The 27,610-nt window shown below is 45.8% G+C and overlaps 2 protein-coding genes across 4 annotated transcripts in view; one reads left to right on the top strand and one right to left on the bottom strand.

Moving 5' to 3' along the window:
• On the bottom strand, positions 1–25,088 carry RPUSD1 (RNA pseudouridine synthase domain containing 1). The gene is given in 7 exon segments (XM_032230238.1): positions 1–737; positions 740–880; positions 1,525–1,626; positions 6,648–6,750; positions 20,909–21,032; positions 21,612–21,804; positions 25,040–25,088. Coding segments are annotated over 6 exon segments (906 nt in total). The 5' UTR covers positions 21,794–21,804; positions 25,040–25,088; the 3' UTR covers positions 1–483.
• A 93-nt stretch (positions 25,089–25,181) lies between these two features.
• Positions 25,182–27,610, top strand: part of CHTF18 (chromosome transmission fidelity factor 18) — a 43,995-nt gene continuing 41,566 nt past the window's right edge. Inside the window, exons 1-3 of one of the 3 annotated variants that reach the window (XM_032230217.1) lie at positions 25,182–25,345; positions 26,033–26,194; positions 27,380–27,524. In XM_032230217.1, coding sequence (XP_032086108.1) covers positions 25,255–25,345; positions 26,033–26,194; positions 27,380–27,524 — 398 coding nt within the window. In that variant the 5' untranslated portion in view covers positions 25,182–25,254. Of the gene's footprint in view, positions 25,346–26,032; positions 26,285–27,379; positions 27,525–27,610 lie in introns of all 3 variants that reach the window. The other 2 variants (XM_032230216.1, XM_032230215.1) reach the window with 2 other exon arrangements.

The raw sequence follows: 27,610 nt of genomic DNA, 5'->3' as shown, positions 1-27,610 counted from the left end.
ACACACCCAGATTTTCACCCTCTTTTTTGGGGGGGAAAGGTGCATCTTATACTCTGAAAAATATGGTAACTTAAAGCCATTTGAATATTTTATGCATTTAGAAAATGGACCACAAACATTATTTTTAAAACAAAAATACTGTTGTGAGAATAATTCAGACATCTTAAAAATGTATTATTTACTACAACATTCTGGAACAGATATTACTATTACATTGATAGACTATAGGATGGCTATCTCTCAAACATCCCTACAAGTTAAAACCATGAGTTTGATTTAAATTGGCAAGCAAATAGTTTAAAAGTCAAAGCTGTGCTTTGATGATAAAAAAGCGGAAGCCAGCCAGGCAGTTTTGTGCATACACGTATCAAAATATCCTTCAGGGATGTCTACAGGGTGTTTGTATTTAGAATTTGGGATAAATTCTAAAGCCCCAGGGTAAAGAGAGATGGTTTCAATTTCAATCGCAAAGGAGTAGCCATTTCATTCCGGTGCCCATTCAGATAAGCACTGCTTGCAGTGGGTTTGTTGTTTCTCCATCTCTTGGGTCTTTGTTTCAGATGTGACCTCATAACTTGGGACAGCAGATGGATCTTCCTGCTTTTCTTCCTCCCCCGCCCAAATGCCCTTCTCTTTCAATTCCTGGATCAGCTCATCCAAGTGGTGTATAAGATGCTGAGGGACCCAACTGCTGTCGAAGGAGGGAACAAAGGGGTCTGGAGCGTTTCACTTCAACTAATTCCTCTGGTTGGAATACACAAATAAAATGCATGCAGCATCATCCGATATGGAGCATTGTCCTTCTTAAAGCTATAGGTAAAGTCCCCAACAACTGGGTGCCCGATGGCACTGCAATGGACCCGGAGCTGATGGGTTCTTCCTAAGAAAGAAGATGTACAAGGAGAACAAGTTTCCAAACAGGGAAAGTTAGTGTCAACTCATAAAACATTTGCATGTCTGTTATCAAGTTGCCATGGTGAGGAAAAGTGTGGGGGGGGACGGTCTTAAGTCACAGGTTGATAAATGGCATATAGACAACTTCCTGTACTTAAAGCAAACATGCATGCTGTTGCACAAGGTCATCAGTAGACTACTGGAAACAATCTTGCACAAACAGCCTAAGTGTCAGGTTTCCGAAAGATGCTCTAATTAATTCATGAGCCTTGAGCCAAGTTTCAAAAGAAATCCAGTCATTTATTAGGAACACCATTTCGGCAATACCCCATTGCAGTCAGATCTGACTTCATTTAAATTATGCCTGAACTTTGCCCGCGTTTCTCCCCCTCCCCTCAGTAATCATAAATCACATTCTCCAACAAGGTGCACACCTCACAAGCCTGCTGTAGTAATCTGAGATCCAACTCTAGCCGAAGGTATGTGTGGAATGCGCTCCCCCTCCTTTCCTCACCATGGCAACTTGATAACAGACATGTAAATGCTTTATGAGTTGACATAAACAGTGACTTCTCTTTTGCATTGCAGAAGATAAATTTTATGCTAATTCTGGGGGAGAGATCTCTGTACCTGTGAGAGGCTGTAAAAGCACTTTTGTTGCTGGCTCTCCACTGTACAACCCATATTCAAGGACTACGAGTTCTGACCGACAAGGTTTCGGGCTTTTGCAACCTGTTAAGAATTAGACGTTATTTTTTATTAAGAAGCAGTAACAGTAATTCAGCAGTTTCAAAAATTCCAGCATATAGTCCAGCAAGGTACATTTCACTATTATGTTTGTTTAAAACATTCTCTGAATACATGAACTATCACTAAGGATTGGTTGAAAACCAAACTGTCTTAAACCTGGTTCATAAACCAGTGTTTGATGCACAGACACTGTCCTTAAGTTAGATACAAAGCAGATAAAAGCACAATGGAGTATAAAGAAAGAAATCATAAAGGCAGATGGCTGCTTAAAAGGCAGGAAGCTGCCTGCACTTGGCCAGCTACAAAGTCATCTGCATTAGACTGTATTTCCTGGCAGAAGAATTTCAAAGTTTCAAAGGGTATCTCTTCCAAGTCTGCCTAGAGGATTGGACCGTAAACTTGCAGCAGCCAAAACAGGTACAAAGCAACAAAGCATTCAGGGGCCGAGTGCAAGTAATTAAAAGTGAAGGAAAAAAATGGAAAGGGGCTGACATTGCGACGGTGCTCCAAGCTCGCAGTCGATATTTCTTTTTTTTTTTTTTTAATCTATTTTATTCATTTTCACATTCCATTTTACAATCACTTATATACAGGGTATTTGCTATAAAAGAAAAAAAAAATTAAAAAAAATAAAAAAAAATAAAAAAGAAAACACAACTCATCATTCACAACCCCACCTGACACTTCCATCCTCCATACACGCCATGATTTTAAACAAGAAATTAAGGAATTTGTATTGGAGCTATATGGTGATTTAAAGTCTAAAATTGACCAAATGAAGGCGAATACGTTTTGCACGCAAGTGTCTGCCCTGTCAGATTATACCGCTGAATAGAGAATAAATTAGAAAGTTTGGAAGAGGCTAATTCTAATTTGACTACTAATATTCAAATATTACAACAAAAAATTAGAGACACTCAAGAACAGCTCGTTATGATAAACTTTAATAAGAAAGGCATTCGCAATAAGAGTCAGAGGATTCCGCGAAGAAGAGCGAGGAGAATCTGAAACAGACCTTTGTTGAAGCCCTCAGCCATGCGGTGGGAAGCCCGGGACTTAACTTTGATTGGCAGATTCGGAAAATTTATCGCCAGAATTCGTTGGTAGCGGAACAGCGACAGCTCCCGAGGGACATAATTATATATTTCTCCACAAAAGAATCCAGAAACGCGATCATTGCAAAAATTTTACAATAATAGTTGAGAGTTGATGGCCAGAACTGATTGTCTTCAAAGAAATACCTTTCCAGATGTTAAAGGCAGAAGGGACTATACCTTTTTAACTAAAGAGCTTAGAATCATCAGATTCAATATAAATGGGAGGCCCCAGCCGGCATTACGGTCACATTTGAGAATCAAAGACTTCGTCTCAATTCTGTTTCGGAGGCTCGAGATTTCTATTACAAGACTTTGAAGGCGGGACTTCCTGATTCACTTGGAAAAGAGGAGAGACAAGCCGAAGGAGAAGGCAAGCAACAGACCACATGGCTGCAAGATGGAGGGGGTAGCTCCCCCTCCCTCGGAGAAGCAGAAAAGCGGAGTTTGAGGATTTAGACATTCTAAAATATTCACTAAAGTTGTGGATTGAATGGGGGTTTGCGACCTCTCTCCGGCAGAAAAAGCGGAATTTATTGGTGGGGTGATATTGAATGTATATATGTAAAATGCATGCAGAATGATTTACGCTGTTTAAATCTTGTTAGAAGGGAAAGTTTGAAGAGATTATTTTAAAATAGAAGGTAAACTGATTCTTGCTGAAACTATTATTTGAATATGTGGAATGATCTATGCTATTTAATTTTTATTAGAAGGGAAAGCTTGGTGAAATTATTTTGAGCTAGATGTTAAACTAATGTTTGCATAAATTTGATAGTGGCAAATATTTGAGAAGCAAGGGATGAGGGTAAAATGCATGCGGAATGATTTACGTATATTGGTGGGTGATACTGATGTATATACGGAATGAATTTCCGTTGTTTAAATCCTATAGAAGGGAAAGCTGGTCCGGATCATTTCAAGATAGAATGTAAACTGATTTTTGTGTAAACTATACTTGATCCACGCTGCTTAAATTTTACTAAGAGGGAAAGTTTGGGTCAGATTATTTTGAATTATTGTTTGAAATTAAGGTTAAGAAAGGGAAAGTTTGATTATTCTTCTGTAAAGTAATATTTGAATATGTGGAATGATCCACGCTGCTTAAATTTACTAGAAGGGATTATGTTTGAGTTAGATTGTATATTGATGTCTATACAAATTTGGATAATGTTTATCTGAATACAAGGTTAAGGAAGAGGAATGGGAGAGTCTACAGGAGGTCGGGGTAAATAACAAAGAAGCAAGAGACGAGAATAAAATATAGATAGAATGACTTATACTATTTAAGCATAGATAAAGATGGGGGGCTGAGCTTAACACAAAGAGTTCTTTTTTTTTTCTTTTTCTTTTTCTTTGTTCTTTTCTTTTTTTCTTTTTTTTTTTGGTTTTTTTTCCCTTAATATATTACTTTTATTTTTAATCCATATGAACATAAGATACTTTAGATAGAAGGCAGTGCCAGGTGTGGGCCCTGGGAAGTCGGGAGGAGTAGGGACGGGGATTTATGGGGGGTGGGTGGGTGGGTGTTACATAGTCGCATAAGAACAAGAATGCACTTATATACGGTTGTTCTTTTTTTTTCCTTTTTTTTCTCTTTTCTTTCTTTATATTTTTTTTTTCCCTTGGTTTATTTTACTTTTTATCAGATTATAATAAACAACACTTGAATAAAGGAATACCCAAGGAGGGAGGTAGAGGGAAAGAGGAGGGAGGAGTAAGGAAGGAGTAAGGGGAATGCAAGGAGGGCGTGTTGGGAGTAAGGGGAGAAGGAAGGTTTTGAGGGGAAAGGGAAGTAGGAGGGAGTGTTAGAGGGAGGAAAGGAAAGTTGAGGGGGTAGATGGGGGCGCAGTCGATATTTCTGCCGCTGGGATGGTCCATTCGGACCTAAACCGTCCCGCAGAGAAGGGGCACCTCCTGCTGATCTCAGGGACATTGCAAAGTCCCTGAAAGATCCAGGAACAGCAACAGAAACACAGCTAATGAAGCTGCTGAAGTTGGGACAGCTCCGGAACAGGAAGAAAGCAAAAAGAGAAAGTGTGTCAAATTGGTGAGGAAATTTTATTATTAGAGACTACCCCCCCCCCCAAAAAAAATTAAGTTAAATTAAAATTGAAGATAGAAGGCTGTAAGTGGCGAAATTAATCTACTTAGTGTGTTATCCTATTTCTTTTTTTTTTTTCATGGATGGAATTTTTGCAAAGGCTCCCTATTCTTTAAACTGAATAAATTAATTTTTTCTTCTTTTTTCACTTTTGCTTACACCTTTGGATTAAAATTTCCCTTCTTTTTTTATAATGCTTGATTGGATTGATTGGATTGTTTTTGATCTCCATTTAAGGGTTTTTTTTTCTTTCTTAAGCTGGAATGTAAAGAACGATAATAAGAAGGATTATAAGAGGGTTCTACCAACAGAAGGAAAAGCAGTTACACTTCTACTTTGAGGCTGGAGGCTGAATACATTGTTTTTTCTTCTTTCTCTTTGATCACTTGAGAGTCAAGGTTCTTTCAGTTTGTTTACTGACAGTGATAGTAGGAAGAACACAAGTTGTTTATACAGGTGCCTTTTGGAAGTTCTATCACTAGCTATTGGAGGGAAGACAACATTCTGACTTGAAAGATAATAAATGAACCTGTTTATTAAAGTAGCCTTGAACCCTACAGTGGCAGTGCCTGCAAAATTGGAAGAATGGCGCAGCAGGAAAAACAAACTGTAACATTGCAAATGATTATGTTTGAAATTCAAAATCTATTAGTTGTGACAGAGAGAATTGAAAAGAGATTGGAGAATATGGAGTACAAACAGAAAAAAATGATGGAAAAACTGAGGATGTTTATCAAATGAAGAATGTGGAGGACAGAGTTCAAAAATGGAAGAAAAAGATGAGCAAAGAGATAAGAAAACTGTGGATACTGACAACAAAGGGAGCGTAGTTGGTAACGGCAAGAGCGGAATATGGAATGGGAAGATAGATGGATTGGAACTCTACCCCACACTTCAAAGCACAGAAGAAGAAAAGAGAAAAAAAATGATGGAGATGAGGAGAGAAATCTTGACAGAAGCACCAGTGATAATCAAAGATAAGCTGATGGAAAGAGCAGGTGCTGGGTTTCGAGCTTTTATGAGATACGAAAGGAACAACATGTTGCGAAGAGAAGTTCATACAAGATTTATTAAGAAAGTAACTAGAATATTAATGCTACAAATGGCAAGAGATTATAAGACTGCACTATTACTGGAAAGATACAGTTGATGCAATGAAAATGTATATAAAAACTAAGCTAAATTTAGTTTTACTAGTAGTATGTATAAAATGAAGTGACAATAGCTATAGTTAAATAATGATTAATAATGATAAACTACATTATATTAGTTTGATAATATGAATTTATATAACAAACACATGGAGAATATGAGAGAGGTTAAAAACTTTATCTAGAATAGGTGTTATAAAGATGTATTGTGATTGGATGATTTAGGATGATTTATAGAATGTTATCATATAATCCTATTCTAGATTTTTAATATTATATATAAAAGGAGGTAAAGAACTATTATAGTCCAAATTAAGGTTGAGATATAATAATCGTGATATATATGAATATATGTGAATTTAAAATATGTGATTTGATATGAAAAGCAAGTGATGACTATGGAAGAGATGAATGGAAATACTGTAACCAACCGACATACTTTCTACAATTTGTAATGGAAGATGTTTTTTATTTTATTTTTATGTTTGTTTGTCTTTGTTCAAAAATAAAAAAAAGTTTTAAAAAAAGTAAAGAAAAAATAATCTGTTAGTAGGCCTAGAGGCAAAACTGTTTGGCTGGGATCCCTGATTCTTTGGCATGCAATAAACCAATCTTTGAAAGCAGAAAAGGCACTTCACAGTCATAGCAGCCTACCATCGGTCCCCTCAATGCACATCATGTGAGTCAGCCCTTCAGTCGTATTCTTTCCTATAGCAAAGCAGATCGTCTTCTTTGGCTCCTGGATGTGGCCTCTTACCTGTCCAAACAGAAGACACTTCAGAATAGTGATGTACAATGCCATGTTGGTTGGTTAGATTTATATCTTGCTTTTCCTCTAAGAATGCAAGGCACATACATTATTCTCTCATTTTTTCCCTCAACAACCACCATGTGTGGGGCTAGGTGAGTGGAAGTAGCCCAGAATTCATAGATAGTAATAACAATTGCACTTACAGGGCTTTACAGCCCGCTCTAAGCAGTTTAGTCAGTCTCTTGCCCTCAACAATCTGGGTCCTCATTTTACCTACCTCGGAAGGATGGAAGGCTGGGTCAACCTTGAGCCTGGTGAGATTTGAGCTGCCAAACTGCAGGCAACCAGTGGTCAGCAGAAGTACCGTATTTTTCGAAGTATAAGATGTAGCTTTTCCCCCCATAAAGAGGGTGAAAATTGGGTGCATCTTATACACCGAATGTAAGCCCCACCCACCCCACCCACTGACCCCCACCCTTTGGCCCCTGCCTCCCAGCAATTTACCGCTTTGCAGCAAACTGGGGCTGGTGGAGTCTTCAATAAGCTGTAGCAATCCCTGCAGCCTCTAACAGCTGATGATCAGGAGAAATTGAAAGTGAAACTACCTGTTTGCTCCACATGGCAAATTGCTGGGAGGCAGATTTTTTTTCTTGCGCTAATCAGGTTGTTTGCTGCAAGGAGGTAAGTCAACAACTATAAATGCCTATAGAATGTTCAAGCCTAGAGACTGAGTTACGTAATTGTTGACCATGCCTCCTCTGACTGGAATAGTTCAGTTTTGTACGAAGGCTCATCCAATCCAGGAGAAGCAAAAGAATCAGCAGACAAGAAGTTAAGTAGGTAAGTGTGTGTGAGATGGAGATAGTGTCTGTGCCCAGACCAGCCGAAGGCGGGTTTGGATTCCCCTCGCAGCGCACATGGAAGGACTGTTCAGGTAAGTCAATGGGCGTTCTCCTGTGCGCTGCTTGGGGAATCCAAGCATGGGACATGCCAAAGCAATGAGTGTCAAGGGCGGGACGCAGGCTGGTCAGGGGCCATGAATGATACTACAACCCTCTGTAAGACACATCACCCAAAGGAAGCCTCCGCCGAGGCATACATGTCCACTTTGTAATGATGGATGAAGGGCGACGGCGATGACCAGGTTGCCTCCCTACATATGTCCTCCACTGAGGCCTGCGTTGCCCGTGCTGCCATGGTGGCCGCACTCCTGGTGGAATGAGGAGTGATGTGTCTGGGTGCCGGTCACAGATTCGATTCTTAAGCGAGGCAATGCACGCCTTCACCAGCGTCCAATTGTGTTTGAATGACACCTTCTGACCCGTGGAGCGGCTGGAAGGACACGAAAAGACCTCTGATCTCCTGATGATGCCGTGGCCGCGTCACATAGCGACGGAGCACCAGGTGAACAATCAAGATGGTGCCACTTCCATTCTTGAGGTGTGACGGATTGGGGCAAAAAATCTGGAAGGGTGATTCTTGCGCCCTGTGGAACAAAGGAGTTGACTTTGGCAGGAATGCCAGGTGTCCAATCGCATATGACTCTGTCTTGATGAATACACAGAGATCCTCCCGCACTGAAAGTTCCGCCAGTTCCGAGACTCTTCTAGCGGATGTAATCGCCACTAAAAAGATGGTTTTGAGGGTCAACAATATAAGACTGATGGTACGAATGGGCTCGAATGGCTTAGCTGTGAGGGTTCTAAGTACTAGGGCAAATCCCATGTAGGGTAAAGGTGGTTTGAGATTAGACGCACCCTTCAAGGAGGACCGGACTCTTGGATGGCGAGCGAGGGAATGCCCCTGGGAGCCTCCCACCACCATCGACAATGCCGCAATCTGCCTTCATTGTCCAAGCCTGACTGCAAAAAGTCTAGGACCCGTGGAATAGAAGATTTAAGAGGGTCCACGGATACTGTCCGGCACCACCTGCAAAATGCTTGCCAGGTGGCTTTATAAATGTGTGTCATGGATGGGCGGCGAACAGCTTGGATCGTGGCGAAGATCTTGTCAGAGAAGTGCTGACGCTTCAGAATCGCCTGCTCACGTGCCACATGGCTAATTGTAACAGCTAAGGGTTCGGGCGAGTGAGAACCCCTTGCAAGAGCATTATCCGGGCGTCTGGTATTCTCCACGGTCAGGAGACTGAGAGGTGGACCAGGTCGGCATACCAAGGGCGTCTGGGCCACATTGGCATGACCAGGAGAACTTCCGCCTGCTCCAGCAGAATCTTCTGGATGACCAGCGGTATGAGTGGGAGAGGCGGGAAGGTGTATAGAAGACCCTCCAGCCAGGGGCTGCGAAGGGCGTCGTTGCCTTCCGCTCCTGGAGTATAATACCTGGTGAAGAACCTCGACAGATGTGCATTGTGCGGTTGAGCAAAGAAGTCCACCTGGGGCCGGCCGAAGCAGTGAGCCAGTTCCTGGAATAGAGCCGGATGGTCCACTGTGGTTCTGCTCAGCCAATCCGCCTGTACATTGGCTGTGCCCAAAATGTGCTCCGTCCGAAGTGGTAACAGGTGAATCTCCACCCAATGGTGAAGGCATTCCGCTTCCAGCATCAATGCCCGGGATCTGGTGCCCCCCTGGCGGTTGACATGTGTCTTGGAGGCTACATTGTCTGTGAGAACCAACACGTGGTTGGTCGACAGCAGGTCTCGAAAGTCGCGGAGAGCTAGGTGGATCGCTCGAAGCTCTAGCCAGTTGATGCTGTTCCACTCTTCTTGGGTGCTCCAGTGACCCTGCGTCACCCAGTCCAAGGCATGGGTTCACCATCCAAATAGACTCACGTCTGTTGTTACTACAACATGGTCCGGCTCCTTGAAAAGGCACCCCTTGAGGATCTTTGAAGAAGTCCACCAGCGGAACGAGCGTACCTTGGGAGGCAAACGGACCTTGGTCTGTGAGTGACTGGTGTGAGGCCTCTGAAATGGGAGCAAAAACCACTGGAGAGGACGTGCGTGAAACCTGGACCACGGAACAATGTCTATGCACGAGATCATCTTCCCCAGCAGTTGGGATAGTACTGTGAGGGAAAGAGAATGCTGCGATTGTACTTGACTCACCAGGGTCTGAAGGCTTCGGTGTCTGTCCTGGGAAAGCAACACCACACACCATTCGGAGTCGATGATGGTCCCAAGATGGAGGAGGGACGTGGTTGGGTACAAGTGGCTCTTTGGAAAATTCAAAATGAAGCCGTGGAGTTGCAATGCTTTGATTGTGGTCTGCAAATCCTGTCTTGCCATATTTGGGGAAGACGACAGGATCAAGATATCGTCTAGGTAACAGTTGACCCTTATCGGAATTGACCGGAGGGATGCCACTATCACCGCCAACAATTTTGTGAAGGTCCGCGGGGCCGATGAAAGGCTGAAGGGAGGGCGCGGTATTGGAAGTGGCGCCCAGCAAACTGGAATCACAAGAATCTTTGATGTGTGTATCACACATGGAGGTAGCCTCCTTGATGTCTACAGAGGTCAGTAGGTCACCTTGTCTGATGCAGGCCAGAATGCTCTTGAGCGACTGCATTTTGAACCTCTGGTATTTCAGGTAGAGATTGAGCCATTTCAAATTTAGGATGGCCCGCCATCCACCCGAGCTTTTGGGGACCAAGAAAAGGATAGAATAGAAACCTAGTTTCTCCTGTCCCTGAGGTACCCTTTCTATAGCGTGTATGGAAATTGGAATCCATCAGGCACCTCTTTACCTGACACCTTGGAACGGGACCCCTGATTAAACGTCTTGGGGGAATAGCGAGAAATTCCAGAATGAGGCCCAGCCTCACTTTCTGAAGGGCCCACGCATCGAAGGTGGTTTCTGCCCATTGAGGGGCGAACAAAGTGAGCCGCCCGCCAATAGGCCCCACCTCGTGTGAGTCACCGGTATCTACAAAATGGCTGCCAGAATTGCTGTTGCTGACCCTGCTGGCAGCCCCTGTCCCTAGGCCCAGAGCGGTCCTGACCTCTATCCTGAACCTGAGGAAACAGCCTGGAATAGGGAGGGACATAGGGGGCAGTGATGTATCTGGAGTCTCCGGCCCGAAAGGACTGCCTTCTTTGATATGGTTGCTGCCTCCTGTCTCCGCGCCTAGCGGTTGATGGAAGCACCTTGCGTTTGTCCCTATTTTTGATCAAAATAGGATCCAACGCCGCTTCAAACAGAGGGCCCCCTTTAAAAGGGGTAGAAGCCAGGCACCATTTGAAACATAAATCAGCCTGCCAATGGCAAAGCCAGAGGAGCCTGCGGGATGCCACATTGGAAGCTACCGCACAAGATGCGAACTTGGTCGCGTTGAGTGTAGCATCTGAAGAGAAGTCCAGTGCTGCCACCAGCTTATTTACATCCTGGTGTAGGCGTAGGTCTTTGGGAAGAGGCCTAGACTGCAGCTGTTGCAACCAAACCAGTGAAATTCTATTAAGGAAAGATGCTGCCGTGGCTGCCCATAATGCCCAGGCCATCGCCTGGTGCGTTTTGCGGATTACCAGTTCGGCCTTGCGGTTCTCGGACTTAAGACCCTCCGAAATCTCAGAAGGAATCAATGCCGGGGAGGCCAATGCTGCTACTGGGGGGTCCACAGTAGGAAACTGAAGGACCTCATCCAGTTTAGACGTGGAAGCGTAAAGCTTCCTGTCCCCATTACTAGGAGGGGGAACAGCCATTGGTTGGGACCACTGTTTCTGAATAATGTCCAGAAATAGTTTCGGGACAGGAATGGCATCCTGTTCCTGCACTTGTTCTGCGAAAAAACGGTCAGTGGAATCAAGTCCCACGGCCATACTAGCTTGGATGGTGGCGCCACCCATTTTGGTAGTTGCCTTGTACAAAGAGTTTGATAAGGTGTGCCGAAATAAGCCGGAAAAAGCCGGTGTATCTTGCACTGGCCCATCGTCATCTGACAATTCTAGGGCAGCAGCGTCTTCCTCCTCACCCAGGATAGAGCCTTCGCTGTAGGCCGAAGGTGGAGGCGAAGGAGGATCAGCCTGAGAAATGGAAGGGTCTCTGGCAATGTTAAGAGAAAGAAGGCGCTGGGCTCTGCGCTGCAATTCCGCGTCCACCCTCTGAGAGATGGCTGCAGAAATCATATTATGCAGTTCTGGGGGCAGATCAAATTCGGGCCCATCCCTGGCCCTGAGGCCTGCTGCCATGGGTGTGAATGTAGCCGTAGGCTGAGAGTGGGGGTGTCTGGCACGTGGTCCTTTATTTTCCTCCCCAAAATCTAGGTGTGTCTTAGACTTTGGAGAGTCTTATACTCCGAAAAATACGACACCCTGTAGTACTGCACTCGCCACCGTGGCTCATCTGGGTCTCCCCCTCCTATTCCACTTTCATCATTACCACACCCTGGTGATATGAAATGTTATTGCTGCTATTAAGAGACAATACAAGGTAGTACAAAAATCCTATCTGAGGAATAAGAAATCTATAGGGCATGTACATATCTACAGAACTAGAGAATCTGAATTTTATTCATCCATCAATTTGTTTGATTTATAAAGAGTTAGTCCTCCACTTATGACTATACATTCAGTGACTGTTCAGTTACAATGGTGCTGAAATTAGTAACTTATGACTGGTCAATGCACTTACGATGAATGCAGCATCCTGTAATCATATGATCATGATATCCGCCCTTGGCAACTAACCAATGGTTGCAGTGTCCCTGGGTCATGTGATCCCTATTTGCAACCTTTCCAGTTGGCTTCTGACAAACCAAATCAATGGACGAAGCACTTAATAACCACAGCAAAAAAGGTTATAAAAGTATCCAGTCACATGATGACTCACTTAACAACCACTGTCAGACCTGCCCCAATCCAATCCCTTAGGAAACAAAGACCCTCGATTCCATTTGGTTAAAGCAAAGGGTTCTTTTACTAAAGGTGTTGGTTGCAGTAAAGTCAAACCAGCTCTAAAATATCCCATGCTCACTAAATACAAAATAGGTGTAAATTTGCCCACAGCCCACCTCTCCCCCTATGACCAGTTTATTTCAATCAACCATCATCATCCCCCTTCTTCCCCCTTCCAAATTTTGATGGCAAGATGCCTGTGAGGTACCAAGCTGAACCAGACACTGCTGACAGCCATACTGCTTAGAGAGGGACGTTCTGGCAACAATTAGGGTCGTAATTTCAAAGGCTACCGGTAATTGCTCATCTCTCTGTGGGCAGTTTACAATTAAAATGTAACAACCACCCCTCCAAAAAGTAAATGAAGCAACCATTCAAAAATATGTTACAATTAAAAACTATACAGTACAGTCACCAGGACAGCACAATAACATCAAGAACAATTACAGCTATTTTTATGGGCTCCACACCACTTTCTGATCCCCAGGTCAGATGGCAAAGTCAACTTTTAGGCCCTTCTGGATAGCCAGAACGCCAGACCAGCCAGATACCCGAGCAGCGGGAGGATGTTCCATAGGGTGGCTACAACATGAGAAAACCTCTCATCAGATGACACTTTTCCAGTGGGCAGAACTCACAAGAGCTTTTTCTGTTGGGATCTGATGTCCAGGACCCATGGTGGATGTCACTGGAGAGTCAATCGTCCCTCAAATAACCTCCCCCTGCCATGTAGCATTTATAGGGTTATCACCCAGCGCCTTAAATTGCACTCAGGAGCAAATTGGTAACCAATACAACTGATGCAACAGAGTTGTAACATACACAGATCTAAGTGTGCATAACAGTCTGTGCTACACCACTGCTTTACACCAACTGAAGTTTCCAAAACCTTTTCAAGGACAGCCTCGTGTAGAGTTCATTACAGTAATCCATGCAGAAGGTGACCAGGACATAAGTGACTGAGCATAGTCTCCTCCTCCAGGAATGGGTGCAAGTGGCACACAATCCAAAGATATGCGAAGGCTCTCCTAGCCACAACTGCCACCTTTTTTTTTTCAGGCAGGAGTCCATGAGGTCCAGAAGGATATTCAGACTGCCACCAGGTCTGTTTGGTGAGCTACAACCCCACCCAGAAACCAAAGATTTAAGTTCCCAGATCCAGGTGGCCCCAGAACGCAAAGCTACTCAGTGTTGCTAGGATTGAGCCAAAGCCTACTGCTCCCCATCCAAGCCCCTATGATCGCCAGACTCTGACAGGAACTTGGCAGCATTGCTTATTTCACTAGGGACAGATATAGCTGGTGTGCATTAAAAGCAAAGGTTATGGATGACCTCATCCAATCCTCCTATAGATGTTAAACAGGAGTGGAGACAGTAACAAACTGCAGCATTTTCCCCACAATCAACACTGACTGAAACCAGCCACTGAGGGAGGACGGAAGAGACTAGCTCAATTACAGTGCTGCACCTCCCAACCCCCACAGCAGGTCTAGGAGGATACCATGGCATGAGGCCACAGAGAGACAAGAGGTAAACAATACATCATCAAAGAATTACCAGCTCAGACACACAACTAATGGTAAACAACAGCCTAATCAAGAAATCCCCAAGAACACTCCACAAGCTTGAGAGGGAAAGTGACTAGTATATAAAGACAGCAACTCCCCTCTCTTAAAGCACTGATGATCTTATCTAATTTGGTAATGAAATATCTGCAAGAAAACAACCAAGCTCTGAGAACATCAAAGACCCCACAGCCAAGAGGAAGGAGGAGTATATTACCTCCATCTTGCTTTCACCAGAGGTCTTGTGGTAAAAGTATAACCGATGCTGCTTCTGTCCTATACCCAGGCCTGAATCTCAACTGAAATGGGTCCAGATAATCTGCTTGGACCCTCTGAAGCTCTTCCACAATCATCTTCTCAATACTTTTCCTAAAAAGGAAAGCTTGTATACTGAACAAAAATTGTCCAGAACGGTTGGATCCAGCAATGGCTTGAGGAGAGGGCATGCCAACATCTGTTTAAGGGGTGCCAGCACCACCCCCGTAGTTGGGGGTCTTTCCTAATTCAATAGCCACCTCCAGAATGGCACAGTCCCGGGCCAGCTGGCAGAGCCAGGTCTCCAAACTCTTGATGATATTCGTCCATCGAGTTCAAAGAGGACCTTGACATCTATCAGGTTGTGGGCTGCCCATGATGTGTCTGCAGGTGCCTGTTAAGGCCTATACGAGCATGAAATGTTCTGCTACATGTTGGGCAGACATGTGTGGGCACCATTGTTGCAGCATTTGCAGCTCTGGCTTTGTGGAGTGCTTGTTTCTCTTGTGCTATGGTTGTTCTTCTGTCCTCAGATGTCTGGCAGCCTTGGTAGATAAGTATGCGCCATGTTGATCGATCCTTGCAACATAGCCTGTCCAGCATGTCTGGGCTTTCATCAGAGGGTGTGAACTGATGGCAGGCCTACTCTGGAGAGGACTTCTGTGTCTGGCACCTTGTCCTGCCACTGGATCCTCAGTATTCTATGGAGGCAGATCATGTGGAAGTGGTTCAATTGCCTAGTGTGCCTCTTGTATACAGTCTCACTGGCATACATCGGGGTAGTTAGCACTACTGCTCGGTAGACTTTGAGCTTTGTAGCAAGGCTTATTCCATGCCGGTCACACACGTTGGTCAGTAATCTGCCAAATGCAGAGTTTGCTTTGACGATTCTGCAGTTGACCTCAATGTCAATTGTCACTGAACAGGAGAGGGTGCTGCCAAAGTATGTAAATATGTCCACTGTTTGCAGCTTTTGTCCCTTCTCTGTGATGGTGGGCACTTGGTGTTGGGCTTTTGGAGCTGGCTGATGCATCACTTCAGGTTTTTTTATGTTGATAAGGAGGCCAAAGTTGTCACATACTGCTGCAAATTTGCCCACACTGGCTTGCATTTCCTGCTCTGATCCACCATTCGGACACTAGTCTAGAAAAGAGGAGGTCGCGTATCTTGGTGAGAGCCTGGAGTCTTCGCAGGTTGAACATTTTCCATGGTCCTGTATCTCAGCTAACTCCACAGGAAATGTTCTGGAAGGCAATCTGACAGTATGGCTGAAAACATTATGCTGAGTGGTATACATTCACAATTCTGCTCTTGACACTTCTCTTGGAACTGTCGGGCTGCGAAGATCATGTTCACAGTGCCACACCTCTTTGCAGAAACCACACTGAGTCTCAGGGTATAAACCCAGTTCCAAGTGATCAGTCAAGCCGGTTCAGAACACTCGTGCAAGGATCTTGCCTGCGATGGAAAGCAGTGATATTCCCTCTATGATTGTCACAGACTTGTCGATTCCTTTTCCTCTTGTAGGTGTACAATGATGTATCTTCAGTTCCTGATTAATGGATCCTTGATTCCAGAAAGACTGAAACAACTGAGTGAGTTTGTCAACAAGCACTGCACCGCCATCCTTATAGACCTCTGCTGGGATCGCATGAGAAACTGGGTTCTTGCCACTGGACAGCTGGCTGATGGCTTGTAAGGTTTCAGTCTTTGATGGTGAGGCATCCAGGCTGTGGTTGATACCCACCTGGGGCATTCTATCGATTGTCTCATTGCTGATGGAAGATGAGCTGTTCAATATGGATTGGATGTGCTCAGCCCATCACTATAGAATCAGTCTTCTCAGTGATGAGAGTTGCACCATCTGAGTCCAGTAGAGGGGAGCTCCCTGGGGGCTAAGATCCATACAAGGATCTGAGGGCTTCGGAGAATAATTTAGCATCATTTCTATCAACAAACTTCTGAATTTCATATGCTTTGGTACTCAACCAGGAGTCCTGCATCTTGCAAAGCTTGCTCTGTACGATCCTGCAAGTGTTGTTGAAGGCATTCTTCTTAGCAGAACGGGTCATTCTGATAAGGATCATTCTGATAAGCACGGTGAAGGTGGTGCTTTTCAGCTAGTAGGTCCTTGATCTCCTCATCATTTTTATTAAACTAGTCCTGCTGTTTCCTGTGTGAGGGTCCAAGAACCTTTAGTGCAGAAGAGTGCATGATATCCAGAAAGCAGTCCTTCTCAGCTTTTCCCTCTAATTGCAGCTCTGAGAGTTGGTTGTCAAGATTTTTTGCTAGTGAAGCTGCTGGGTTGGGTTTCCTCAGTTTACTGATGTTGATCCATTTCATCACAGCTTTGTTTCCCTGTGGACGTCTCTTTGATGTGAAAGCTTAATTTGGAGATGACGAGTCTATGGTCAGCCCAAGGGTCAGTGCTCAGCATGGCTTTGGTCACCCTTACATCCTGTCTATCTTTCCTCCGCATGACATAATCAGTAAGATGTCAGTATTTGGAGCATGGGTGCATCCAGGAGGTCTTTTTGCATGTGGGCATGCAAAAGATGGTATTGGTGATGATCAGATCGTGAGCCGCACATGTCTTCAGTAGTAATAGGTCCATGATGGCGAACCTATGGCACGCGTGCAAGAGGTGGCATGTAGAGCCCTATCTGTGGGCATGTGTACCATCGCCAGACGCTCTTCTGATTTCTGGTGCACACATGCACGCTGGCCAGGTGGTCTTCACAGGTGCCAGAGCGCTAGAAAACGGCCTGAAAACGGCCTGAAAAACAGCCCGTAAATGGCCCCAAAACAGCCTGAAAACTGTCCAAAACTGGCCTGAAAAATGGCCCCAAAACACCCCAAAAACACCCTTTAAAACACCCTGAAATGACCAAAAAACATATTTGTATGCTGGCCAACTGGTCTTTGGGTTTCTGGCCCTCTGGTGCATGCGGGCACCCACATTCCGGTTTGGGCACTTGGTGCCGGAAAGGTTCCCCATCACTGATATAGGCCATTGCTGTTACATTTGCCAATTCCATTTTTTCACAGGCAGAATGATTGGATCCTTCTCTCACATTGAAGTTGCCAAGTACAATCAGCTTATCGGTGTGCTTCACGGATGAAAGTAGGGCATTGAGATCTTCATAAAACTTGTCCTTTACTTCATCTGGGTTTGTCATTGTGGGTGCATAAGCACTGATCAGTGTAGCCTGTTTTCCTCTCAGTAGTGGGAGATGCAGTGTCATGAGACAGTCCTTTATGCCCTTGGGAAGACTGGAAGGTTTGCAGACAAGATGATTTTTAACCACAAAGCCAACTCCAGATTCACGGTGTTCGTTACTGCTGCATCCACACCAGAATGTATAACCACCTCCTGTTTCTGTGAGCTGACCTTCGTTGGCTAGATGAGTTTCACACAGGGCTGCAATATCGATGTTAAATCTTGCGAGCTCTCTCTGGGGCTGTTCTTTCTGGTCGATTTGCTAAGGGGTTGTCTTGAAACATATGTTTGTACCATGTGCCAATGGTGAGTGGTGTCACCTTACGTTTTCTTTGAAGTTTTGTTATTCGACCGCATGAAGAGGGATCCCCTCCAGCCGTGGTAAGCTGGACAGAGTTCTATGAAGCAACAACATTTAGGGGACCTTTTCTAGCCTCTTCCTCTTACTACAGAGGTGAGCAGTGTGGTCCTAAAGAGAGCTGCTCAGTCACTCCGATAGATGCCGAATTTAGCTGTTGCTTTGGTCAGCAAAAGATGACCATTAGACCTGAGTTGCCTGTGTGCAGGTCTGTGGCTCTCAGTGTATCCACACCTGCTGCTTCGTTGCTCGCCCACCACCGCAGGACTTTGAAGGTCACAGGAACTGGGAGAATGTCAAGACATGCGTGTGAATTGAATTAAAGTGAGGAAGAGGTGTGCATAGTCAGCCTCACCCTCTCTTCCCAGATTCCATCTTGCTCCAATAGCACAACAAGTCAAGACAGTTGGAGATGGGCTGGGCGCAATGGTAGACCAGCGTGTCTTTTGTGTCTTGCTGTGCTCTTAAGAGTACCACATTGCTTTCAGAGAGGGCCTTCATTACCATTGTGCTATTCAAGGTTACATCCGCTCAATCCACCGGAATCTGTCTTTAGATGCTCAGGATAGATAAGTCCCTATCTCACCATAGGTCAATGACCCAGCAGCTACTCTCAACCTAGTTTGGCCAGCCTGCCGAAGCTGTTGCCTCGGTGTAGCCCCTGCGCATGCTACAGCTACTAGGAGCCTCAGGTGAGAACTGAGTGACAAGCGGGGACCAAAGGTAGACGAGCTGCCCTAAAAGGACACGGCATGCCCCTATACCAGAGGTGCTATCCCTCCCTGAACACTCCATACACTTAGTGATGGTCGAAAGAGCGGGTGTGGATCTTACATTGGGAGGTTCAACATTTCAAAAGGCAGGAGCCACAGGAGAAAAGGCTCTTCTGTACCTCATCAGCTGAAATTTCATAACTGACACGATCCGCAGCATGTCCCCTCCCCCATTGGTGGGAAGGACCAATACCCAATGAATGAGATTGCAAAAAATCTGGACCCAATCTGGACCCATGCCATGAAGGGCTTTAAAGATGATAAGTGACACCTTAAATTGCATCCAGAAGCAAGCCGACATCCAATGCAGCTCACAGATCAATGTAACATGGGCCACCCTAAGGGCCCCAAGAAGTTTCCACACCACTGTATTCTGCACTAGTTGCAGCTTTTGAATATACTTCAAGGGTAGACCCATGTAGAGTGCACTGCAATAGTCCAGGTGTGAGATGACCAGGACTTGGGTGACTGAGTGCATGAATCCCAATCCAAGAAGGGTCACACCTGACATACAACACAGACATGTGCAAAGGCTCTCTTAGCTGCACCACCCCCTGCTCTTTGAGCAGGAGTCATGAGTCCAGAAGTACTCCCAAGTTGTGTATCATATCTGTTTGAGATTGTGCAACCAAATTCAGAACTAGAAAGGTTGAATTCCCAGATCCAGAACACCAGGCACCCAAAACCAGGGTTCAGTGGAAGCATTTTGCCCCCCATCCAGATTTCCACAGCCTCCAGGCACTGCAAGAGGGCAGCCACAGCATCACTTGAGTCATCAGGGGTGGAAATATAGAACTGAGTATCATCCCTGCACTGAAGTTACTTCAATCCATGGTGATGAAAGATCTTACCCAGCAGCTTCAAAGATCTTAAAAAGAAGTGGAGAGATACCGAGACCTATGTCACAGCACAAAAGGGATGTAGGACAATTGATTGCAGCAACATTGCTGTGCCCACTTCACCCCAGGCCCTCCATCAAAGCCCATCTATCGTACGGTATTCATTCTCAGCTGGCCCTCTGCCAGCACTCCTGCTCTGTCACTGGCCCCCCCATCCTCTCCCCCCACCATGTGGCCATGAGACTCAGGGACACTTATCCCTGGTGGATTCACAGTACAGGACAACTAACCGCCAGCCAATCCGCATACTGAGGGATGGGCCTCTGCCTCCCCATTGGATGGCAGAAGCCTCAGGCAGCGAGGAAGTGGGGACAGAGTGGCAGGTCCACGTGCAAAGCCCCTGATCAGCCTGCATGTTTTGCACTCATGCTTCAGTGGGGGCAAGAAGCAATTTGCATGGCGGGGCAATTTTCATGGTCCGCCTAAACAGAACCCAAATAAAATATGAGGATAATATTTTGTTTTAAAATGCTTTGGTGGTAAAGCCATAGAAGCAAGTGGAGCACCAGGGAGGGGAGGGGCAGTGGACACCGAGACCATGAGTAACATGGAGAAAAACCTTCCTTATGGAGTGCCAAAATTTGCTTACTCTACCTACAATAGTCACCATTCTCCACACTTTCATTGGCCTGCACCATGGCTTCCTCTTCCTCTTCTCCTCTTGGCTCATTCTTACTCTCTCTCCTGCTTCCCCCCTTTCTTGCTCTTTACCTCCAGCAGCACCTGAAAGAAGATCTGCACACGGACCTGCCACTGTCCTCCACCTTCCTGGCGCCTGAGGTTGCTGCCGTCTAATGGGAAGGCAGAGGCCCATCCTTCACCGTGGGGATTGGCTGGCAGATAGTTGTCCTGCACCATGAATCAGCCAGGGATAAGTGTCCCTGGATGAATCAACCATGACCACACGGTGGGGAAGAAAGGACCAGTGGCGGGGCAGGAGTGCTGGCAAAGGGCCAGCTGAGAATGAACACCTGCAATAGGTTGGTGGGCCTGGGGTGAAGTAGGCGTGGCAATGTCACCACAATCAATTGCCCCATTCTGCCACAAGGAGCATCCTCCTTTACATAAGGACCTCTCTTGTTATATGACAATTCTTTTCTTATCACCCAAACACACTACTGTTCAGCGAAGTCTATCCTCTTAATTCAAAATTTAAACACTCAGAAAGATTTTCATTTCCATTTCTACAGTCAAGAAACCACTGCAGTCTGGTTGTCACATAGTGGAAAGAACAGGGGTAGTTTACCAATGCAAGATAGGCCTTGGTGACTGTCCGATTTTTGAAACACGCGTACACACTGCCAGCTGCCTCTCTGTTCAGTGCCACACAAAGTGCCCCGCTGGTGGAGAAATCCAGCTGGTGGCAAAACCTAGAAAAAAATACCCAAGATGTGTTAATATGTAAACCCAATTAAAATATCTGTAGACCCCCTACTCTTATGCCGAGGCCTAAAAGATGGTCAATTTCTGGTTTAGAGCATTTGAAGGACTAGACTTCTTGGTGGTATCGCAGCGGTTGCTTTTTGGTGGTGGCACCCTATTGATGCCCACTCTCTTTCAGAAGCAAATAGCAACTTAGGAAGGTATGATAAAAAATTAAAACACAATCAAAACCAATCAGAAGGCAAAACTAGTAACATCACGCAAATATAAAAGAGCAATATAGCAACAATAGAAGCATTGCTCTAAAAGAAATTGTACATGATTTGAAAAGCCAGCAGTCCAATTCGCAGCAGGAAAATCGAGTAGCTAAGAGAAGGCCCTGCTTGTGCTGAACTCCAAGGATTGCTCCAAACAGGAAAAGCTTCAATGGGCAAGGAAATAAAAGCCGCATTCCCAGATGGAACAGCATTTGAAAGCATTCTAGTTGCCCCCTCTTAACAGATGAGATTGAGGTCTCCATCATCAAGAACCATCACGCTGCCCCTCACAGAAACCTCCCCACTTACCTGAAGCCATAATAAGTGTCTGGATCAGCAAGTTCTGGAAATCGGTATTTCAGCTGACTCTGCAGAGTCAGCTTTTCATACCACATCTTGCTGTCGATGCGGACATCCCAGTGCTTGTTGACCACAATGAAGTCCTCACTTTGATACAAAATTGACAAGTTGTCAAAGCTTACAGGCTCCATACTGGCAAACCCTTTGGAGAAAAAGAAAGGAGTTCAGAGCTTCCATAACTGTTACACTTTATTTCTTAGATGTTTGATAATTACAATGAACACCATTAAAGTTATAAGAAAAAGGCCATTGATTTCCTGCAACTACCAAAGGACAATGCCACCCACAAACCACTCTACCACCTTTACCCTGGGGAAGCCACTCCATACATATATGGACTCCCAAAGATACACAGAGGGAACTCCACCCATTGTCAGCAAAATCAACTCCACTATCTACCATGCTTGAAACATCTAATCCTATTAGCTCCTCCTCCCCCTATTAGCAACACCACCTATCACAGCGATGGCGTACCTTTTTTGGCTCACATGCCATAAGGGGGGGGAGCGCAGGGAGATCATCTGTGGGCGTGCCATACCCATAATGCAATGCGTGAATCCCCCCCGTATGCATGCGCGCATGACAGGTGCCCCCCCCCATTTTTTGCATGCTTTTTTCTCCCTCCCCAGGCTCCAGAGGCTTTATAGGAGCCTGGGGATGGAGAAAAATGGGTTTAAAAAAGGCTGAACTCAGCTTGCCAGCCCGCACATGCACGCTGGCCAGCTAACAGGGCAACGCTTCATGTGCCCTGACAAATGGCTCCGCATGCCATAGGTTCACCATCCCGGACCTATCACATCAACAATTTACAAGACTTTGTCAGCAAGTTTTGGAACTAAAACTGGATCTGGATGAGACTATGCAATGAAGAATGTAATGAAGAATGAAGAAACTGTAATGAAGAAACAACTGCTACAAAACAGCACATTAGGTAACAGAACTACACTCAGCCCAAACTACAAATATGCCATGCTGGACCTCTGCCTGACCACGTATTCTAAATACAATGAAGGTTTCTACAGACAAAAACACAGTTGCACCATGGGTTCATGTGTTTTCTCCATTGTGGCCAATCTCTACACAAAAGAGATAGAAACCAAAGCCCTAAACTCCTTCACAGGAATTCCATATCTCACTGATATGATGATGGTGATGTTCTTCTATTGTTTTTGAAGAGGATCTTGACATCTAACAGGTTGTAGGCTGTCCATGATGTGTCCATAGGTGGCTGGTAAGGCCTATATGGGCATGAAATGTTTTGTCATATGTCAAACAGACATGTGTGGACACTATTGTTGCAGCATTGGCAGCTCTGGCTTTGCAGAGTGCTTGCTTCTCTTGCGCTATAGTTGTTCTTCTGTCCTCAGATGTCTGGCAGCCTTGATAGATCAGTGTGCGCCATGTTGATCGATCTTCTGCTAGGGTTTCTGGAGCCAAAGTTGTCGCATGCTGCTGCAAATTTGTCCACACTGGCTTGCATTTCCTGCTCTGATCCACCATTCAGGGCACAGACGTCAGCAAAGAGGAAGTCACGTAGCACAATCTCCTTTATCTTGTTGACAGCCTGGAGTCTTCGCAGGTTGAACAGTTTCCCATCGGTCCTATATCTTAAGCTAACTCCCAAGGAACTGTTCTGGAAGGCATCTGACAGCAGGCTGAAAACATTATGCTGAACAAGGTGGTTGCCAACACATACCCTTGTTTGATGCCACGTGTAACAGGAAAGGCCTATGAAGTTTCTCCATGATCTAGAACATGAACTGTCATACCAATTGGAACTGACGCACCATCAGGATGAATCTATCAGGGGCCCCAAATTTTGACATGATGCACTAGACCTTCACGATTGACACGATTTCACTTCACTCACTGATATAGATATGATATTCAGGTCAAGATTAAAACACAGAAAGTGAAAACCTTCACCAAACACTTCAACTCTGTGGACAGATACAACCACTTAAATTTCTACTGATATAAAAGTCTTTATATTTCAATTTTACTTAGAATCATTATTTTTACGATTTGCAGGTAAATTTTATACTGCGCTGACTACTTTTCCTGATTTTATATTCTACTTGGAATGTAATAGTGATTTTCAAGTTTTTGAAAATGTACGGCAAGCTAACACATCTCCACCCAAATACATTGTGGCTTTAAACAAAGGACCAGTGACTAGACTGGCAAAAAACTAAGCAAGAATTTATCTTAAAAAGTATATACGAATTATGGGACAAGATAAATTTGAAATATTAGCAGTTTTGCTATAAAATTTAGGAGCCTGATACTCCCTTTGTGCCAATGCAAATCTTGCATTAAAACGTAGGTGTGTAAATGATCCAGTACCAGTGAAAGTCTGTATGTTTTTATCTGAAAACAAGTCATTCTGAGCACAAGAAGAGCTGAGCTGGAAAGTCATCTAGCCCAATCTCCTTCTTGGTGTAGGATTTGCTGCAGCATTACAGATGCCTGCAATGGCTATTCGACCACTATTTGAAGATACCCCAAGATCACTTCGTGTGGCAGCCTATTTATTCCATAGTTGATAGATCTTATCACCCGGAAACTCTTCCTCATGGTCCTAAATACCACTTGCTTGGTTTGGGTTTATTTCTTACAAAGTGTATATCCTGTTCCCATTCACAAAATTCAGCGAGTTGTGCGAACCCCAAGGCTTCCTGAAGTTGAGGCTTAGGGCAGAAGGGGCAGCTTGAGGCCCCGGGGCCGGCCGCTCTTTTGCACTCCTGGAACAGCCGCCAAGCCGAACTATGGAAACTAGCAGCACAGCACCTGGTCACCCTTAGCCACACCCGCAAAACACACCCCGCCATTTTCTGGGCGACCCCCGGGTCAAAAAAAGGGAGGATGGGCACTACCTAAATTTGATAAACAAAATATAAATAAACACGGTTGCGTCCCCGGCTGAGCCTAGCAGAGAGCTCGTCTAACGGAAAAAAAGTGGGAGTGAAAGAACTCTGCTCTCCCGCCATTCGCAGATTTGGGGCCAGGGAAGCGATCTCTCGCCCCTTCATTCGGGGCCGCTTCTGGCGGCAGCTACCCCGGGAGACTCCCGGAGCGTCCTTCGCCACTCCCGCCCCTTCCCAGCCTGGGCTACGTCCTGGAACTTCTCGGGGCTTTCCCCGCCGAGCCCCACCCCATTTGGGCTGAGGGGTCGCCGGCCTCAGCCCAGCCTCCGCGGCCGATCCCGCGTCCCCTGGTGCTCGGGAATTTCGGGAGGGAGTCGGGAGCCAGGGCCGCGGGGCCCCCTCCCGACCCACCGACGTCTCGCCCCTCGGGGCGCGGCTGCGGCTCAGGACTAGCAGCGGAAGCAAAGCGGCCTAGAGAGGCACCGGCCGGCGAGGGAGCAGCCCACCCACCTGCCCGGTCCCGACTCTCGGCGAAGGCCGCCCCGCGAGCACCACCTCCCGGCCGCGCGGACCAATCAGCACTTCTCCGAGCCGCCAGGGGGGGAGAGGATGGGCAGGAGGCTCTCCCGGAAGTGCGGGTGCCCGTCTGGCCCTCCGGCCGGAAGAAGGCTGTCCCGCCTGGCGCCACTCTTTTCCGCCACCGAGCGGAGCGGGAGGAGCGAGCGATGGAGGACGACGGGCGGGAGTTGTACGGCATCGAAGACGAGTTCGAGGCGCAGTTCGCCGACGAGCTGGAGGTCCTAGCGGAGCTAGAAGGTGGGGAGACGCGGGGGGAATACGCCGACGTGGCCTCTTCTGGGGCAAAATGAGGCGCGCCCCCAAGAAGGGAGAGCGGCTGGAGGGCTGCAGCTTCCCCAGCAGGAGACGGACTGCTTCACCTTCTAAGCCTTTGGTGGGCTGCAAAGGAAGCGCCCTCGGCCGCCCGAAGGAATCCTTAAAGGCTCCCGAAATGCCGCTGCTTAGAGCCAAACCTCGAACGGCCTCCGTTCTCCCGCAAGACATAAGGGACCCGTCCTCAGTTCTCCCCCTGCGAAGGAGAGCCGGCTCTCGGGAAGAGAAGGCTGAAAGGCAGCCAGGGGGAGAGGGGAGCTCCGTTGCAGGGGTAGCGCCCCACGGGGAGACCGGCAGGGAAATCGGATCTGTCTCGGATCCGACCGTGACTGGACAGCGCTGAATGGGAAGGTGCCTCTTCGGGAATCCTCTCTCTTTGACCCGGTTCTAGAGGGCCTTTCGCCCCTCTCACTGGAGAGTCTGGATCCCTTGAAGGGAGCATCCTGCAGGCAAACTTCTCGTCTTCCTTGGGCTGAAATCGTCCGGAGGTTGGATTTGGCCCATGTAATCCATCACTGTAGCATGGGGGATGATTAGGAATAGGTTTACTCAGCCCAGCCGGGATTTGTTTTCGATCTGCGAATTGTTTGATTGCTGTCCTCTTCCTTGCAGGTCCAACCCTACAAGTGAGATGCAATAAGGTATCCAAATTCCACAGCCAAAAGCGAACATTTGAAGAGGCGCTCTCTGCTGGGGATTTGGTCAAGGATCTCCATTTTTCTCTGGAAAAAAATGGCCCAGACCAAGACCCGCCCAAGAAGATGCTGGGTGAAGGTAAACCAAAATGTGAGGGACCCAAACACCCCCCAACAATCACAGAAATGGTAGAGGATCGTCTGATCCAAAAGTTTAGCACAGCTCACAGTGAGTTTTAAAGTCTATTATACAATAAAAATGGTTTTATCTGCTGATGTGCAAAAGGATGGCTGTTGCATTTCGAGTTTTATTAAGGAATTAAATACAATTTGACTTTATAAGGGCTGTAGCTTTGACATAGAGTGCTTGTGCTCTTTTATCTTGGGGCAAAAGGTGAGATGGCATCTTTCAGCAACAACCCCCCCCCCCCCCCCGATACTTCTTTGGGCTCTTTAAAGAGGAGGTTGGCATGCTGCAAAGCAAAGAAAACTTTTCAACTTTGAAATTAGTGCCCCAAAATGTTATCCCTCAAGGACTTCAATTCCCCAAGCATTCCAAACATTCTGAAAATAAAGGGTCTTTCCAATTTTAGGGAAGCTGCCAATAAAGGAAGAGACAGGGTATTATCAAAAGGGAGCTCCAGGAATCTGGTACAGCTACTGAAAAAGTCACAGCCAAAGTCCCAGTAAAATGACCTTGGGAATCGTTGGAACTTATCTTTGGAGGAAAATGGGGACTCTGGGGGGAGGGGCATTTGATTGATAGCAATTCCCACCTCCCTCTCATTCCCACTTCCCTACCTGACCTTTTATTGTCATATTGCTGTTTTCTCTTTTTTTTCATTGTTTATTCTATTCCATTAGAATTTGCTACTGTTATATTTACACTTTTTATTTTTCTGTTTTTATTGTGAGTCACCTACAGTAGCCCCAAAGTGAAATGGGCAGCAAATAAATTCAACAAATAAATAAAAAATAAAGATTCCCAGAAGAGGTTCAGATTATCTGGCAGGAGACAGAAACCCCTGTCTAAACCAGGAATGGATAGCTTTTCTTTGGTGGGGGCTGCAGGGGCATGGCCAGTGGGGTGATGATCCTCCAAACATGGACAAGGCCAAAATATTCAAATTTTTAAGACTTGCAGAGACTTAAGACTATTTTATCCCTAAAAAGTGACAAAATTTGGAAAATCCATTTGATTTATGAACTGGCTGACTGGAATTATAGAGGCTGAAGTCCCACCCTGCTGGAGAGTGCCAGATTGAAGAAGACCCATTTACAAGTAAAACAGCTGTTCCTTCTTTGCTTCCTGGCATTCTAACAGCATCAAAACCAAAGCGACGGCGACTTGAAGCTGTGAAAAGGCTGGACTTTGGGCAGCTCAACAGAATTGTCTCTGAAGACTCACCACAGGATAGTTCAGCACCAACTCTCTCTCCAAATGACCTTTCTGCATACCTGGATGAAAGGTTAGCTCATCAAGACTAACAAAACATGGTGGTTTGAATGATACTAGATGCCTTCGTAGGAGTTTTCCATCATTCCAGTGGGAGAT

The sequence above is a fragment of the Thamnophis elegans genome, chromosome 14 (genome assembly GCF_009769535.1).
Source record: "Thamnophis elegans isolate rThaEle1 chromosome 14, rThaEle1.pri, whole genome shotgun sequence".
Classification (NCBI taxonomy): domain Eukaryota; kingdom Metazoa; phylum Chordata; class Lepidosauria; order Squamata; family Colubridae; genus Thamnophis; species Thamnophis elegans.
The sequence above is the reverse complement of the archived record's forward strand: the minus strand, read 5'-3'. Positions and strand labels throughout refer to the sequence as shown.